Raw genomic sequence first — 16,668 nt, forward strand, 5'->3', positions numbered from 1 at the left:
AGGAGATAGCTACACCTATGGAGGTGAATGCAAAGTTATCCATCGAGGATACATCAACACTAGTAGACATTGGGAGATATAGGAGGTTAGTCGGCAGTCTGATCTACTTGTGTAACACCAGACGAGATATCAGTTTTGCTATTGGTGTTTTGAGCAGGTTCTCAAACAAACCTCATGAGAGTCATTGGAAGGCTGGGATGTGGGTGCTCAGATACTTGAAGGAAACTCTTGACTATGGTATCACATACAGTTTCAGAACTTCTCTTGTGGGGAACTGTGACTCAGATTGGGCAGGAGACAGTGATTCTAGGAAGTCAATTTCTGGTTATTGTTTCTCTTTGGGTTCAGGAATTTTCTCTTGGATTAGTAAGAAGCGGCCAACAGTGGCATTGTCTTCTACCGAAGCAAAGTACAAGGCAGCTTGTTTTGCTGCATGTGAAGCAGTATGGTTGAGAAGGATTCTATGGCATATGGGAGTGCAGGATGAAGAACCAACTGTGCTGAGATATGACAATCAGAGTTGCATTGCCATTGTAAAAAATCCAGTGTTTCATGCACGCACCAAACATATAGAGATCCAATATCACTATGTGCGTGATTTGATGGAGGATGGGATAGTGGAATTGGTCTACTATCCAATAGAGGAGAATGGAGAAGATATCTTCACCAAAGCACTTACGAAGGATCTGCTTCAAGTTCATCTTTAGAGACTCGGCATTGGGCCGAGGAGATAGTTCACCTATGGGTGGACATTGAGGGGGGTGTTAGATATGATCAATGCCCCACCCTCATTAGGTGCCACCAATGATCCATGGTGCTCAAAGTTGTAAGGCCCCCATTATGAGGAGAAGCCAAATGTGAACCCAGACATTGGTTGAGTCCTGACTTGTATATTAGATGAGGTCTATGTGACCGGATGGCAAAAAGGTGACCGTTGTGGGTCTAATCTTTGGGTTAGACGGAGTGGTTAAGCTGGTAGCAACTCGAGGTGCATTGCATCGAGTTGTGGGTAAGGGAGTTAAAAGGGGCCCCTATTTTGGGGTCCAGGAACCACGGAAGCAGCCCTTGGCTGGGGGGTCCCAGGGGGCCAGCGGCCCCCCTGGCAGGGGTCCGAGGGCAGCGCGCCCGGCCCGATGGTAAAGGAAATATTCCCTAGAATATTCTTTGGCCGACTAGTGGAGGCTTATATGGTAGGTCAGTCAGGCCGACCTAACGGCCTTCACGGGCTATAAAAGCTAAACCCCTTCACAGCCATCTATCATTCATCTTTCACCCAGTCAGAGTTGTTGTTCTAGCTAGTCTTAAGCTCTTCACCTATCTTCTGTCTAGATCGCCATCTAAGCTTCACACAGTGGAAGTGCACGGGTGGACAGAGCCATCTTTGTATCAGTTGTTTGGAACTAAAGAATTTATTAATTCTCCTCTTATTTGTTGTGTACTCTCTATCTCTTTCTCAGATTCTGTTCGTTGTGCCATGTAATTTTTTACAGAGATAAACAAGCTGTTAAGAGCTAGATTTTATCTATGAAATTGAGCACATGAACTATTAGGTTTTACTCATCTTAATCATCTTGAAGAAGAACCAAAAAATTAGAGTGTGCATAAATTATAAGAAAGTCAATGTTTCTACAAAGAGAGACAACCATCCACTACTATACATTGAGTATATGCTCGAGAGAGTCATTGGCAAAGAGGCCTATAGTTTCATAGGTGGCTTCTTAGGTTACAATCAAGTGCAAGTGCATCTTGACGACATGCATAAGACCGCATTTGCTACTGAGTGGGGCATCTTTGCCTACATAGTCATGCCCTTTGGGTTAACAAATGCACCAGCCACGTTCCAATGGCTCATGTGTGCCATCTTCAAGGACATACTTAGGCAAGAGCTAGAAGTGTTTGTTGACTATCTGTGTGTTCACTCAAGTTGAAGGGAACACACGGACAAACTCTACGCAATCTTTGAACGATGTAGATTGTATCATCTCTCATTGAACCCCCTTAAGTGCCAAATGGAGGTGAAACATGGATGCATCTTGGGGCACATGGTGTCTAAGAACGACATTGCCACCGACTTCTTGAAAGTCAAGGTTATTGCCAAGCTTCCACCACCAACCAACTACAAGGGATTTCAGTGCTTCTTGGGACATACAAGGTACTATCAGTGATTCGTGTTGAATTATGCACTAATCACGAGACCACTCTACAAATTGCTGATAGTATTTGAATGGACCGAGGAATGCCAATGCACGTATGAAGAGTTGAAGAAGGCTCTAACAACTACGCCAATCCTAAGAGACCCAAAGACTAGACCATAACCTTCCATGTACATATTGATGCCTCAAAGTTTGCCATGGGAGTTGTTTTTTGCTAGCCTGGGGTGACACAACCTAGAGTATCTAGTGAGCTTTGCTAGCAGATAACTCATGGATACCAAGATGAACTATTCCACAACTGAGAGAGAAGGTTTGACCATGGTGTTTGCTATGAAGAAATTCTGGCATTATCTTTTAGCTATGCCTTTCACTTTCTTTGTAGACTATCAGGCTCTACACTAGAATAAACCTTGCACTACTAGACGCATAGCTAGGTGGCTACTACTTCTGCTAGAATTCCACTTCTCAGTGGTTGTACACAACGGGAAGAAACACTACAGGGCCGATCACATGTCCCGCATATCCATGGGAGAAGTCGTTGGACATGGTATCATAGATGACTTACCATACATGCATCTTTTTAACCTATCTAATGATGAAAATGATTTATTTAAAGCCAACTTGATGCTATACTGGTGGGTAGAGGACATAGTCCAAGTGCTAGAGCAAAGACTACTCAAAAGACCTATTGAGAATGCCTAGCTTAGGCAACTTGTCCTCAAGATACAACCCTATTAGTTGATAGCTGGTCAGCTCTATAAATTAGGGCAAGATGGCTTACTACGATGATGTGTGTGCAAACATGAGATGCATGACGTACTTGTAGAGGCACATGGCATAATTGTTGGAGGATACTTCAACCAAGACATGACAACGCACAAGGTGTTGCAATCTCAAATGTGGTGGCCCACACTTTTTTGTGATGTAGCACGATTTGTGAAACATTGTAATGAGTGCCAATGGACTAGGATCCCCATTATGGAGCTAACCCCAATCATCGCAAGGCAACCATTTGAAAAATGGGGGATTGACTTCATTGGGCTGATTAGTTACGCAGCACAATACTTGTAGGCCAAGTATATCATAGTCGCCACAGACTACCTCACAAAGTGGGCAGAAGCATGAGCCACTAGGAAAAATGATACTAGGATCACGGCCAAGTTCCTTTGGGAGTAGGTGATCTCACAATTCAACTGCCCTATTGAACTAGTTAGTGACCAAGGCACACACCATCAACAAAGTGATTGCCCACCTCCTATCTACCTTCCTAATCATCCATAGAAAATCTTCACCCTACTACCCTCAAGCAACTGGCTAGGCTAAATCCACAAATAAAATCTTAGTGAATACCCTAGCTAAGGTAGTCTCTGCTTCGTGCAGTGACTGGGACAACAAGTTGATGGCAGTCTTATGGGCCTATCAAATAGCGTATAAAATGGCTGTGGGGTAGACTCCATTTAAGTTGACCTACGGCACTAAAGCCATTCTACCAAAGGAATTCTTTATCCCTAGCCTGAGAGAGCCATCCAAGAGAGATGGGATGGAAAGTAGGCATGGACAAAATGCCTAGTTGAGCTAGAACACCTATCAGAGACTCAACGTCTAGCTACCCATGCACTAATTTGGGAAAAGACACGATGTAAGAGCTAGATTGACAAGCACGTCAAGCAGTGAGACTTCGACCAGGGCAACCTAGTATTGTTATACTCAGTAAAAATGCCATAAACAAAAGATGAAGTTTAGGGGATTAGGGCCTTTCTTTAGAGTCCGCACCATATCAGCCGAACTGGCAATGTAGAGCTTGAGACCCTAGATGGAGAGGGCATAGGCTTCTTCAACAATAGCTGCATAAAGAAGTATTATCCTTCCACACATCCGCCATTGCATGAGTTGACGATGCTAGAGTCCCCAACGAACATACAAGCTGCCACAATTACAGAGATTGAGGATGAAGAGATGAGAAAGCAGTAGCACTGGCTTACCTCTGCATAATGGTCATTGCCCAACAAACTCATACTTTCAATGCATTGATCGATGAGGGGGGCTGACTTCATATCTTAACACATGACCATTGGACTTGCATTGGTCGACCACAACTACAACCCACGAATGCTAAACTTAGCCCATGTTTGGGGGTCAATCATACACGCTTTTGGAAAAGTGCAATGTTGTAGTCTCTATCGAGTTTGAAAGAATACCCATGGTCTTTTATGTGTTGACAAACACAAAGGATGTTGGTAAAGGAATCACTATTAGGATGCACATTTAAGAAGTAGGCACATTGCAATGTCGATTATTTAACAAGTCACAACGCATTCACCTTACCATCAACAACGTATGCATAGTGACATCTTTCAGCAAGGGTAGCGCGGCTCCATCAAAGTCACAAAGCCACCGATAGATAAACCTACAAACAAGTCTAAGGAAGAGGGAGGCCGTGACTTCTCACAACCCCCCAAGCATTAACTCCCATTCAATACTCGAGTGTGTAACCAAGGCCAATGAACCCAAGTTCAAGTGGGTTCCTAAACACCAAGGACGGCCACCCAAAAATAAGCAGACAAGACCTCATACTGCTAGAAGCTCATACTCAAGGCCTAGGAGGCAAAGAACATATTACAAGCATAGATGAACGGTCAAAGCCACAATGGATCCCCAAAACCCTATTGCAAGTGCAAGGCTATTATGAGGGCAATGCCTAGATATGGATACCTAAAGCCAAGATGGCCAAGGGCACCACTCAAGCACCACCCTTGCTTGTTTGCATAAGATTGCATAACAATTAAGGAACCAAAACCACAGGAGACTCAAGCTACAAAGCCTATAGAGCCCAAAATCACTAAGCTTGCAGAGCCTTAATAAGTCTACCGATAGAAACTGCAACTTGCTACTTCCAAACTGCCTCACCCTAGCACTACTAGTGTCCCAAGGGCATCATAAGCATCTAACAGCACAACATCAGCACCACAAACCATGCCTATCGCATAAGAGGCTAAACCGTGCCCTCAAGATCAACCAAAGTCGCAAACACCAATTGCTGAGTTGTCTAGTCCAGTCAAAACCCAACCTCCTATAGGCCTTACACCCTCTTATTATGAGGGGCAATCCATCCTTACCTTGGCCTCTGACTTAGTTGAAAATACCGAGGATGACTTGATCACTTGCATTCAACGTTTGGATGCTACATTTACCATGTTTGCTAAAAGCTATGAGCGATTAGACTTAGGTCTTTTAGAAGAGCCTTTAGCAACTGAAGTGCATACACTACCTTGCACCTAGGAGGAATCAGGATTCGTGTTCATTAATCCCCCCACATTAGCTAAAGCGTTAATTGCCAATGAAATTTCTTGCGAGCAAGTGTGAAAACAATGACTCATCACTTCTTATGACAAGAGCACGGTCTCTACAACAAACCAAGAAATTGAAGAGTTGAAAAACCTAGCCAACAAGGACTCCTCTTTCTTGCGAAAATGGTATGCTCTTCGACTTCAATGGGAGCAAGAGGGTTACCAAATTATGACCAACACTGATTAGAGCCAGGCAATCAAAACCTCTGAGTATGACCCAACTTATGTAGCTCCCACCTCCTATAGGATGTTAGCCATTACTCGCAACCGACCTCTAAAAGAGCATGTCATGACCCACCCCTATTTAGATCCTATCCTTACTGAGGAAGAGCTATACATTGCTAGAAGAATAAACTCTAGTGACTTCCTAACGGATGTCCTCACCTACTCAAGTAGGCATCTGACCTTTCAACATGGAGCACTATGCTAACTTGGAGTACAACCTGCACTTCTACGCTTGGCTCATGCAGAAGCAAAGCACCCTGAGCATGTGTTGAATGCCCTTAACCCTTCAACCTATAATCCTTGGAAGGATTCACATCATTCCTAGGGGGAGGGGATAAGGTGGAAACTAATTGGAAATAAAAACACCAAAAAGCAAACAAAACAAGTATGGAAAGAAAAAAAGAAACAATAAGACAACCTTAAAATTGAAACCTAAAAGCGGAAAGAAGAGAGAAGTGATTCTGTACTTAAAAAGAATAAGGAGAAAATGCTTGCTTGGAATAAATGAATCCCTTGAAGTGAAAATTGTGTTGCAATACCTTTGCCTTGTTGTGGAGAAAATGATCTTTCAAATGAACTAATGGAAGCTTGTTGTGCTACGGCAAGAGCTAGAAATGGTAGGATAGCAAGACCATGCCTGTCGACTTCTGTTCATGGAAGAAGAGAGAAGATGATATGGCATCACCCTTGAGAAGTGGGCCTATAATCAAGTGAAGTTCAAGACCGTTCATAATGTCAACTAGGTGGTGGTCGAGGAGGAAGCAGGCAGAAGAATCATAGAATAGTGCAACCTAGCAACATACGTTGACCAAGTACAATCGGTGCATAGAGTGCTTGAGAACCCACAACTCTAATAGAACATGTGGCACCATGACTGTGGGAAGAGACGAATAGGCCAAACAAGTGCAGGTAGAGCTGAGCAAGGCCTTAGTGGAGAAGGCACTAGGGTTAGCATACAAGGTGGAGAGGAGACCAAAAAGAGATGTCTATGACATGCTCAACATGAATAAGGTCCAAGTCCTAACAAAGGATGGCATCAACATCCAGAATATCCCCGACCCTGAAGTGAGACTCCAGGCCAAGGTGATCCACACATTGTTTTCAAGCCAGAGGTACAACTCGCTCATGCACAGGATTGGAGTGCCTGGCAGCCCATTCGCTTGATGAGATTGATTGGAATGGCTATGTGTGAAGACAATCAATCAATCTGCTAGAGCACTAGCCTTAGAGAGCAGGCTAGCTGGCAAATAGTTCCCAACATCAAAAGCTGCAAAAGAAAGAAAGAAACCTGCCCTCAAAAGCTTCATTCATAGGGTTTGGTGGAGTACTAACTACCCTCATCTAGGAGGCAGTGGGAGAGGTGGTCGATGAAGAAGAAGTAGGAGAGACACCTAAGAGGACACTGCCCCATGAGCAAGAACAGTCTACTGAAAGAACAGTAAGTGAGAAAGAAGAACGAGACACAATCCAACCAAGGAGGGCTTAAAAAGCCAAAAAAGAAGACTCCCCAGAAGTGGCATCAAGAAGCTGGGGAGAGAATGACAAAAAAAGAGAAGGCCCACTTTTGCAGAAGGCACAAAAAGAGTCAAAGAAGGATGAAGAAGAGAGATTGAGGAAAGAAGAAGCCGAATCATAAAGGATACAAGAGGAGTCTAAGAGAGCTGAAGAGGAAAGAAAGAGGAGAGTAGAAGAAGAGGCAGATGAGCTATGAAGAAAGAAAGATAAAGACATGGCTCAAGCAATATGCATGTTAGCAGAGTAGCCCTCCAAGCAGGAGGAGTTGACTACCATGAGCCCACAAGGAGAAGAAGGCCCATGCACTAGTGCCCAAGTGCCAAAAACCACAGCACCACCAACAGAAGGCAAGGGAAAGGGCCCATTATATCCAATCCTAGTTGTTCTCATACCTACTACCCCAGCTACCACATCCACCCAAGGCACCTCAACCATAGTGGATGGAAGCAATCTCATGGCATGGGTGATTTTCCTTGTAAATAAGATGCAAGAGGTAGCCCCAAATTCAAGTGGAGGAGCCTTGACAACTGGAAAAAAGAGACCGACAGAGCTGCAGATGCCAAGTCAAGTCAAGACCCAAAGAAGCAAAAAATAGAGGCATCCACAATGTCTATTCCTACAGTTGTGCCGCCATTTGTAGGATACGATGACTACGTTAAAGAGCTCCTTTCACAGCTAGAGAGGGCTAAGGAAGAAAATAAAATAATAGTGGCTGAGTTGGAAGTGGAAAGAGAAACATTGGTAGCCTTTTAGTTGGAGAGGACTCGCCAAGCGGCTGGTTATCAAAAATAGATATGAGATCTAAAGGTAGAGCTCAAGGCCAAAGAAAGAGATGAAGACAGGTGGCAAGAAAGACTTGTAGAAGAAGCACAAGAGTTGATTGGATTACAAAGGTAGTACAAGCTACTCATCGTGCAACACAAGGACCTAAAAAGGCAGATGAGAAGGGTTCAAGAAGCCATGGATCAACTCGCAGCAGGAGAAGCAGAGAGAGCTCAGGTAGGAGAAGAGCATCAAAGAGAGGTGGAGGAAATGAGATATAAACTGTTAATCGAGATAGAGGAGCAAGGAAGACTGGAAAGAGAAATCGAGTACTTGGAGGAGGAGAAGGAAAAAATGACCTACAAGTGGAGCAACCAAGAGCCAATGATAATGACCTTGGCCCAAAGGTAGACTAAGAGCCTAGAGGAGATAAAACAAAAGGTCAAAGCATGGGTGACCCAGAGTGAAGAAAGAGTAAAAGACCTAGCAAGTCATCTAGCCAGTGCAGAAAGTGACAGAGTTTAGTTGAAAGCAGGGCAGAGGCTGCAAACACGAGATTGGAAGCCCAACAATGCTCCTTCCTTAGTACCATCTTGGATGTCACACAATTAGAAGAGAATGAAGCCATTGAAACTCTAAAGAGGAAGCTGGAAGTTGCCCACAAAGCCATAAGGCATGGATTATGTGTCTAACCACAAGGAGCAGGAACTAGAGTGAGGCAACAAGAGCAATGAGAGCATCTGTTAGGGATAGGGCATCTGATAGTCCAAGAGGTGGAGCTGCTAGGCTTTAAGGAGGAACAAGGACCACAAGAGTCAATGAGAGAGGAAGAGCAGGTACCACCAATCCTCTTTTTTTGCATGACCGACTATCTTGCCAAGGTCCTCTTTTCCTATTCCCTTCTATTTATATTGTGCCTTCACCTATGCCCATCTACTCTTTACAACTTGCATAGGAGGGAGCTTGGCTCTTTTACAAAATTTTGGGGGCACCTTTACATTTTAAAATGTGCCTTTGTCTTTGCCTCAACTTTTAATGTTGCCCTTGCGCTTTTGGCCTTTTATCCTCTTATCCTTCTGTCTCAGGCCACCTTTTCCACTTTGCTCCGTATTTTTAAGGGGTCTACTTTGACTCCTAGTGCCGCGTATCATCCGCAAACGATGGCCAAACCAAAAGGGTCAATAAATGGTTAGAGGTCTATTTGCAACACTTTTGTCATGATACACAAAATGCATGGGATAATTGGCCTCACCTTACGAAATTTTACTATAATAATACTCATTACATGAGTATTGGCATGTTTCCTTTCAAAGCATTGTATGGTTACAAATTTCAAGTACCTTTCGCATTGTTTCATGATGATGTAAATCCTCATGCTCATGAAGAGTTAGAGAAGATGGAGACTCTTATGAAGCAATGCAAGAATAATATTAGAAAAGCTCAAGAAATAGTGAAATCCTATGTGGATGAGAAATGAAGGCATGTAAAATTTGACAAAGGTGAATGGATTTTCTTGAAGATTCCAAAACCCCATTATGTTTTTTAAAATTTTTGTATAGCAATTAATTGCCTTATCTTCATCAAAATTGGATTTTGATGGCATGATTGGATGCTACTTATTATCCTCTATATTTCTATAGTTTGCACATGGAATTTGGCCACTTCTACTTCAAATTATGGCTAAAATTGTATTGCAACATGTTTTGGACAGCTTACAAAAGTTTCTTCAACGTATATACTTCTTCTTTATTGACATATATGATATTTTTTAGCTTGAAGTTTCATTTTAGCATGGATCCATATGTTTCAAGCTATCCTTGTAATCTTCATTGTATCTTGTCCTAATTTTAGCTTTGAGGACAAAACTCTTTCACACTGAGATGGCTTGTAATAAAACAAATTAATACCTTAACCAACATTTAGCCTTAGGTCTAGGGTTAGATATAAAAGGACTAAGTTATAACTTACTAATACCTTTTGCTGGTTGTAAACATTTCTTATTTGAGGTTTCCACCTCCCACCATCCATTGAGGATGTATACTCTTTGGCCACCATCGCATTGGGGTGGATTCTATGCCTCTCCATAGCATGAGGAGGATATCATGCTGCAACCTCTCATGAATAATTCTTAGCCATTGTACCAAGCAACAACATGATTCATGGAAACCTAGCTACCTTGACTATGGCTTTCTTGGCATTTTAGTATATTTACTTTATTTTTAGTATTTTAGCTTGCTGTGGGAATTAGCTTCTTTACACGAGTTTGCCTTTGCCTCCCAACCCCCATCAGTCATGCAGAGAGAGAGAGAGAGAGAGAGAGAGAGAGAGAGAGAGAGAGAGAGAGAGAGAGAGAGAGAGAGAGAGAGGGGGGGGGGTGGTGTTGCCATAGCAATCCCGCGCTCACTGTCCTGCTCTCCTCATTGTCCTGTTGTCCGCTCTCTCGTTGTGCATTGACATGCTTGGGTCTACAACTGCCATACAAAAAGGAGAGAGAGAGAGAGAGAGAGAGAGAGAGAGAGAGAGAGAGAGAGAGAGAGAGAGAGAGAGAGAGAGAGAGCTCTCAAAAGCAGAGAAGAGACGCTACAAAGAAGAAAAGAACCATCTACTCCCTCAAGAGTGAGCGACAAAGCGGGGGAAAGAAAACGCTCCCATAATGAAGGCAATGTGGTTTTCGAAGGTTTTAATTCAAAGTTTGAATTTGAATTTGAAAGTTCTTTCAAGTTCGGTAAACGTCCTATCATGTTTGAAGAAATCTAGGAGGTTTGGGAGACATTTGATGGTTAACCAAAGCTACAACCAAAATTATGACGTAGTATAGATGATGAATACCAAACTCCTCCTTATGCCACATATGCTTGGGAACCTTTTAGTCAATTGTTGGGAATCCCCTAGGCAAAGCGCTAAATAATACATAGAATGATGATCATGATATGCTTTGGATTGTATATTATTATATCTTCACCACATGAACATCATAATGAAATACGAGTAAAACTAATGTCCTTGGAATGGCAATTGCTCAATTATATAACAATGGGACATCATTAATTATGGAATTGCACTCTACATGGTATTTGTACTATTCTTAGTGCCTCGCAATAGCATAAAGAGTGCGAATTATGGTTGACAAGCCTGACCGTGCCAGCCCGGCCAGCTAGTACTAATTCATGGCATTACTCATGCTAAGAAGCCTTGTGCACACGTATTTAGCTCAAAAGGAAGTTTAACGTGCTGCAATATGTGGTTATGTTACCATCATTCCCATTCCCATCATCATTTTTATGCAGACAGAAGATACCCGCAGTTCTCTGGCGCAGGTAGGGATCGCTATGGTCGAGCAGCGAAAAGTCTACCAGCTGGCCTCAAGCCACAACGTAAAGAGGAAGGAAGACATGTGCCGAAGAGGGAAAACAGGTCGACGGAGGAGCAGGAGGAGAATCATCATCTGGAGGTCCAGGCTTTTCAATGAGCCTGGATGAGGCAGTGGCTTCTATGGAAGGAGAGAAGACCTATCCCTCTGAGGAATTCATAGCAGGCATCCTTCATAAGTGCAGAGAGGAGGAACACGAGGTCATGCTGTGCACTACGCTTGCACTCATATTTCTGCACATGAGGCTGCGAAGCTCATCCATTGCTTGGGAACCTCGTCGTCCCCTTACACGTTGAGTTTGGACATTTTGCTGATCCCTGGCAGATTTTTGGCACATTGGCATACTCAAGCGTGCACTCCCGGAACTCTTTCATCCTGGCTACATCAGATGTCAGAGAGGGCTAACATGCTCTTTCTCTTTACCAGAAAATGCGCGATTACAATGTTGGTAAACTTGGACGGAGTGCCATTGTTCGCCTATTGAAGGTTTGTGCTAAAGGAAAAGATTTGGATGTCGGCTGCATGATACATTCAGGCATTGCAGCCATGAGCTTGCTGGAACGAGATGCTTTTGTTGGCAGTGCCTTGGTTAGTATGTATGCAAAATGTGGCTTGATCACAAAAGCACAAGAAGTGTTCGACAAGGTTCTTGTGCGTGATGTAGTGTTATGGACTGCACTGATCACGGCTTATGCTCAGCATGGGCAGGGGAGGAAAGCACTGGACTATTTTGACCAGATGCAGGTTGAGGGTGTGTTTCCCAATGCTGCTACATTTGTTTCTGCCTTGAAAGCATGTAGCAACACAGGGGCCATAGACAAAGGCCAAAATATACATGCTGAAATTTTAAAGGAAAGGTTGTTGGAAAAAGATGTTTTTGTTGGCACTGCATTGATTGACATGTATGGAAAATGTGGCTTGCTTTCAAAAGCACAAGAAGTTTTTGACGAGCTTCCAGTGAAAAGTGTAGTCACTTGGAATGCCCTAATTGCTGGTTACACACAACATGGGTATGCCAGGAAAGCCCTAGATTGCCTTGAATTGTTGCAACTTGAGAACATCTCACCAGATGCAGCCACATTTATTTGCAGTCTGAAAGCTTGTGGCGATGTAGGAGACATAGACAAGGGCAGAGAAATACATGCCGCGATTGCCAGAAAAGGTTTGTTGGAGAGTGAACTTGCTGTTGGCAACATATTGATTGATATGTATGCTAAATGTGGTTTCCTTGCAAAAGCACAAGAGGTGTTTCACACTCTTCCGGTTAAGGATGTTGTTTCATGGAATACACTAATATCAGCATGTGCACAAAATGGTCATAATGAGGAAGCACTGAATTTTTTTGAACAGATGCAGCTGGAAGGGATTTCTTCTGATGCTGTCAGCATTATCTGCAGCTTGAAAGCTTGTGGCAGTATAAGAGCTACAAACAAGGGCCAAGAAATGCATGCTGAGGTTGTCAAAACAGTGTTTGAAAAAAATATTTGGGTTGGCAACTCATTGATCAATATGTATTTTAAATGCGACTTGGTTGCAAAAGCCCAGGAAGTATTTGACATGCTTCCAATTAAGAATCTAATTTCATGGAATACACTCATTTCTGGATATGTACAGCATGATTATGGGGTGAAAGCACTTGAATATTTTGAGCGCATGGAGCTTGAGGGTGTCTCTCCAGATGGCATCACCTTTGTTTGTAGCTTGAAAGCTTGTGGCAGTATAGGAGCCATTGAGAAGGGCAGAGAAATTCATGCAGATATCTCCCGAAAGGGTTTGCTGGAAACAGATGCTGTTGTTCGAAATAGTTTGGTTGACATGTATGTAAAGTGTGGCTTACTTGAAAAAGCACAAGAACTGTTTGACAAGTTTCCCACTCATGATGTAGTATCATGGACATCCTTGATTGCAGGATATCAACAACATGGGCTTAGTGGTGAAGCACTCCACTGTTTTGAACGGATGCAACTAGAGGGCATACATCCAAATGCAGTAACTTTTGTTTGCATATTGAAAGCATGTGGTAGCTTACAAGCTACACTCAAGGGCAGTGAGATTCATGCTGAGATTCGCAGCAAAGGGTTTCTAGAAAGTGATCAAGTTGTTGGCAATGCTGTCATTGAGATGTATGTGAAATGTGGCTTGCTTGCAAGAGCAAAACAAGTCTTTGGTGAGCTTCGTGTTAGAGATGTTGTTTCGTGGAATGTTCTAATTGGAGCTTATGCCCAGTGGAGGCAAGGTGAGGACGCATTGAACTGTTTTGACCAGATGCATTTGGAGGGTGTCTCTCCAGATGCTGTCTCCTTTGTCTTCTGTTTGAAAGCCTGTGGCAGCATAGGAGCCCTAGACAAGGGCCAGGAAATACATTTGGAGATATTGAGAGAAGGGCTGCTGGAAACTGATATCAATGTTGCCAATGCCTTGGTTGATATGTATGCCAAATGCGGCTTACTCACAAAAGCACAAGAAGTTTTTGATAGTCTTGTAGTTCATGATGTAGTCTCATGGACTGCACTAATTGGCGGATATGGCCAGCTTGGGCAGACTGAAAATGTTTTCCTTATTTGGGACAAAATGATTGGAGAGGGTATCAAACCAGGTCTGGCCACATTCAGTAGTTTGCTTAATGCATGCAGCCACACAGGTTTGCTGGATAAAGCCCAGTTGTATTTTGCAAGTATTGGTGACCCAACTATTGAGCACTACACTTGCATGGTTGACCTTTTTAGTCGTGCTGGTCAGTTGAACAAGGCACTTTCAATGATCAAGAGGATGCCGTTCCATGCTGATCTAGCAATATGGTTATCTGTATTGGCTGCTTGTCGAAAATGGGGTAATTTGGAGCTTGGAAGACAAGCCTTTAAACATGCAATAGAATTGGATGAGAGGGATTCCTCAGCTTACATCTGTTTGTTCAATCTTTACTTGGATGCTGGCATGCTGGAAGAGGCAAACAAGATTGAGGTTATGGGAGTGGAAAGCCAAGCATTTAGGCTGCCAAGTCATTCAGTGGTGATGCATTTGTCTGACATTGGTGATGAAAGGTGCAAGTACAGGCAAAGCTGCAAAAGTATATGATAAGGACAAAGAAAAAGTGCCTTGTGCTCATGGATTAATGTGTTATTATGACCAAGCAGCGGACAATGGTGGTGAGCGGATACCAGAGGGTCCTCCCACATTTGAAGATGCAGTTGAACAGGGGGTAGAGGAAATTCATTTTGTTGGAGAGACAATTGAGTAGCAAATGGGCAATGAGTCACTTTGAACAGCCCCACTCCCAGTTCTCCCTACTTTCTCTAATGGTTAAAGCACCAAGTGTATTATTCACTGGGCATAAAGTGCTGTTTGACATAAGAGATACTACTGTTTTGCTCAGAATCTTGAGGAAGATTGAAGATTTGTGGATCCAAATACACCTTATCTATCTCCAGGTTCAAGTATCAAGGACAAAAGCTCCTACTGATGCATTTGCCCTGACGTTTCCTATGCATCTTATTATGAGGCTAATTTTCCTGCCCAAGGAAAGTTTCAAGTCTTTTGGCAGAGGTTCATGATTTCTGATATGGGAAAGAAGACAAATCTTTTTTGCTCAAGCACATTGATTCATCATGAGCATATATTGTTTCCTGGAAAAGTTAGAAGTTATGCACAGCATTATTTCGATCAGTCCTAGGTGTTCTGTATAATATTTGCTTATTTAAAACTTTGTTTTGCAGCTGATACTGTATCTGGATGTCTTTTTCAATCTGGAGCAGGTAAAGAGTGGCGAGATTGTCAAATTACCACTGGGACCTCAAATTATCTGTGAGTGCCCATACACTTATTATCATAATCCGCCAAAAGTTTTTACCCCATTTTCCCTTTGTTGCAACCAAAATATTTGTCCTGCAATGTTAGAAGTCTGTCCTTTCGGAGGAGCTATTGCTGTGAATGGTTCTATGATCTATCAGACCCTTGGGAGTTTATGCAATTAAGTGTACTTGCCATTTGGTGTGAATAGACATTTTGGGGATACATTCCTGTGAATTTTTCCTTATGAATCTTTTGATCAGGCCTTAGATGGAGATGTGAATAAAGTGAATTTCCTCAATGCATCTCACCTGTGGTGTTATCTCTGCAACTTTCATTGACATCCTTGCTTGTCAAATAGGGAGCATAACCCTTCTAGCTTCTGCTGTGCCATGTGTATGGTGTTTGATCCCAACTGATGCTCGCAGAGCTCAAAATGGTGCCTAGGGAAGATCCGTCTTTGACCTCCTCCCTTTACTATTTGGATTTATATAATGAAATGTATCTTACTGCTGCAACTTTTCCTTGCACTGTGATGGTGTTATAGATTATATAAGTCACTTTTATTGGCATTGTGAAAGCGTATGGAGCTTGATAGTCTACAATATAAAGTGTTATACACAATATGGGCAAGGCTATGCAATAGTATTGTAGTAGCCAAGAAGGGCAAACAGCTATGCACAATATACAATTGTATAAGCATGTAGAAAATTTGGATCTAGCAAAGGAGTCGAGGTTATAAGAGGATTCTCTATTTTAAGGGGTATTTGATTAAACATGGCAACATGTGAAGAGAGTTCCAAATAACAATTGTAATTTACAAGTGCTCGATGATGTTGAGACAAATTGCAAAGAGAGAGAAAGTAAGTTGGGTTAACTTCCTTTTAGATGTCTCAAAGGTGTATACAACTAGGCGCACACGAAGATTTTAGTTACAATCCACTTTGCTAATGATAATTACTTAATACATCATTATCCTAAACCAACTTAGTGCTTAGGTTTCTCAACTGCTCTATGATGACTTTGCCACCTCATTAAATTGCCCTTTTGTCCTTGTTTCTAGTCACCTTCATCTCGGTGCTATCACTTGGCCATGCTTTGAGTTTTGCTAGTGTAAATTCATTTGTGATTCACAATTTGGTTCCCTTGAAACATTTTAATTGCTTTCATACTTCGACTTTATCTTGAATCTTTTTGAGCTCCAGAGTTGCTTGATTGTCTCCTTACTTGGTAATTTTTTATAATACCATCCAATGAAACTCTTTTTCTTCCAATATTGGCCTTAGTTTGATCTCTAGCTTGTGCAACTTTGAACATCCTTGATGTTGTTGTCATCTAGTTTCTCTTTGTGTTTCCTCATGCCATGCATTAGGGGGGTCTCTTCAAAGTGTGTGGAATGCAATATTCTTTTACAATGTAGCTTCATTAACAGTTGAAAAGATATTGTCCCGCATGCCTCGCTTGTTTTGATTTCCTTTAATACCTTCTCTTGCACTTTTGATTTCATATT

General features: G+C 42.5%; 1 protein-coding gene across 1 annotated transcript; it reads left to right on the plus strand.

Moving 5' to 3' along the window:
- The first annotated feature begins 11,170 nt into the window (after positions 1-11,170).
- Positions 11,171-15,679, plus strand: LOC148036945 (pentatricopeptide repeat-containing protein At2g03380, mitochondrial-like). Its single transcript, XM_087675869.1, has one exon. The coding sequence runs from the start codon at positions 11,802-11,804 to the stop codon at positions 14,445-14,447; it is 2,646 nt and encodes an 881-aa protein (XP_087531995.1). The 5' UTR covers positions 11,171-11,801; the 3' UTR covers positions 14,448-15,679.
- Positions 15,680-16,668: the final 989 nt, after the last annotated feature.

The sequence above is a fragment of the Lygodium microphyllum genome, chromosome 4 (genome assembly GCF_053477565.2).
Source record: "Lygodium microphyllum isolate KBCC chromosome 4, Lygodium_microphyllum_v1.1.10, whole genome shotgun sequence".
Lineage (NCBI taxonomy): Eukaryota > Viridiplantae > Streptophyta > Polypodiopsida > Schizaeales > Lygodiaceae > Lygodium > Lygodium microphyllum.

What these genes read in the sequence shown, in the direction of transcription:
- LOC148036945 (XM_087675869.1), top strand. Translation starts at nt 11,802, where the DNA reads ATGCGCGATTACAATGTTGGTAAACTTGGACGGAGTGCCATTGTTCGC.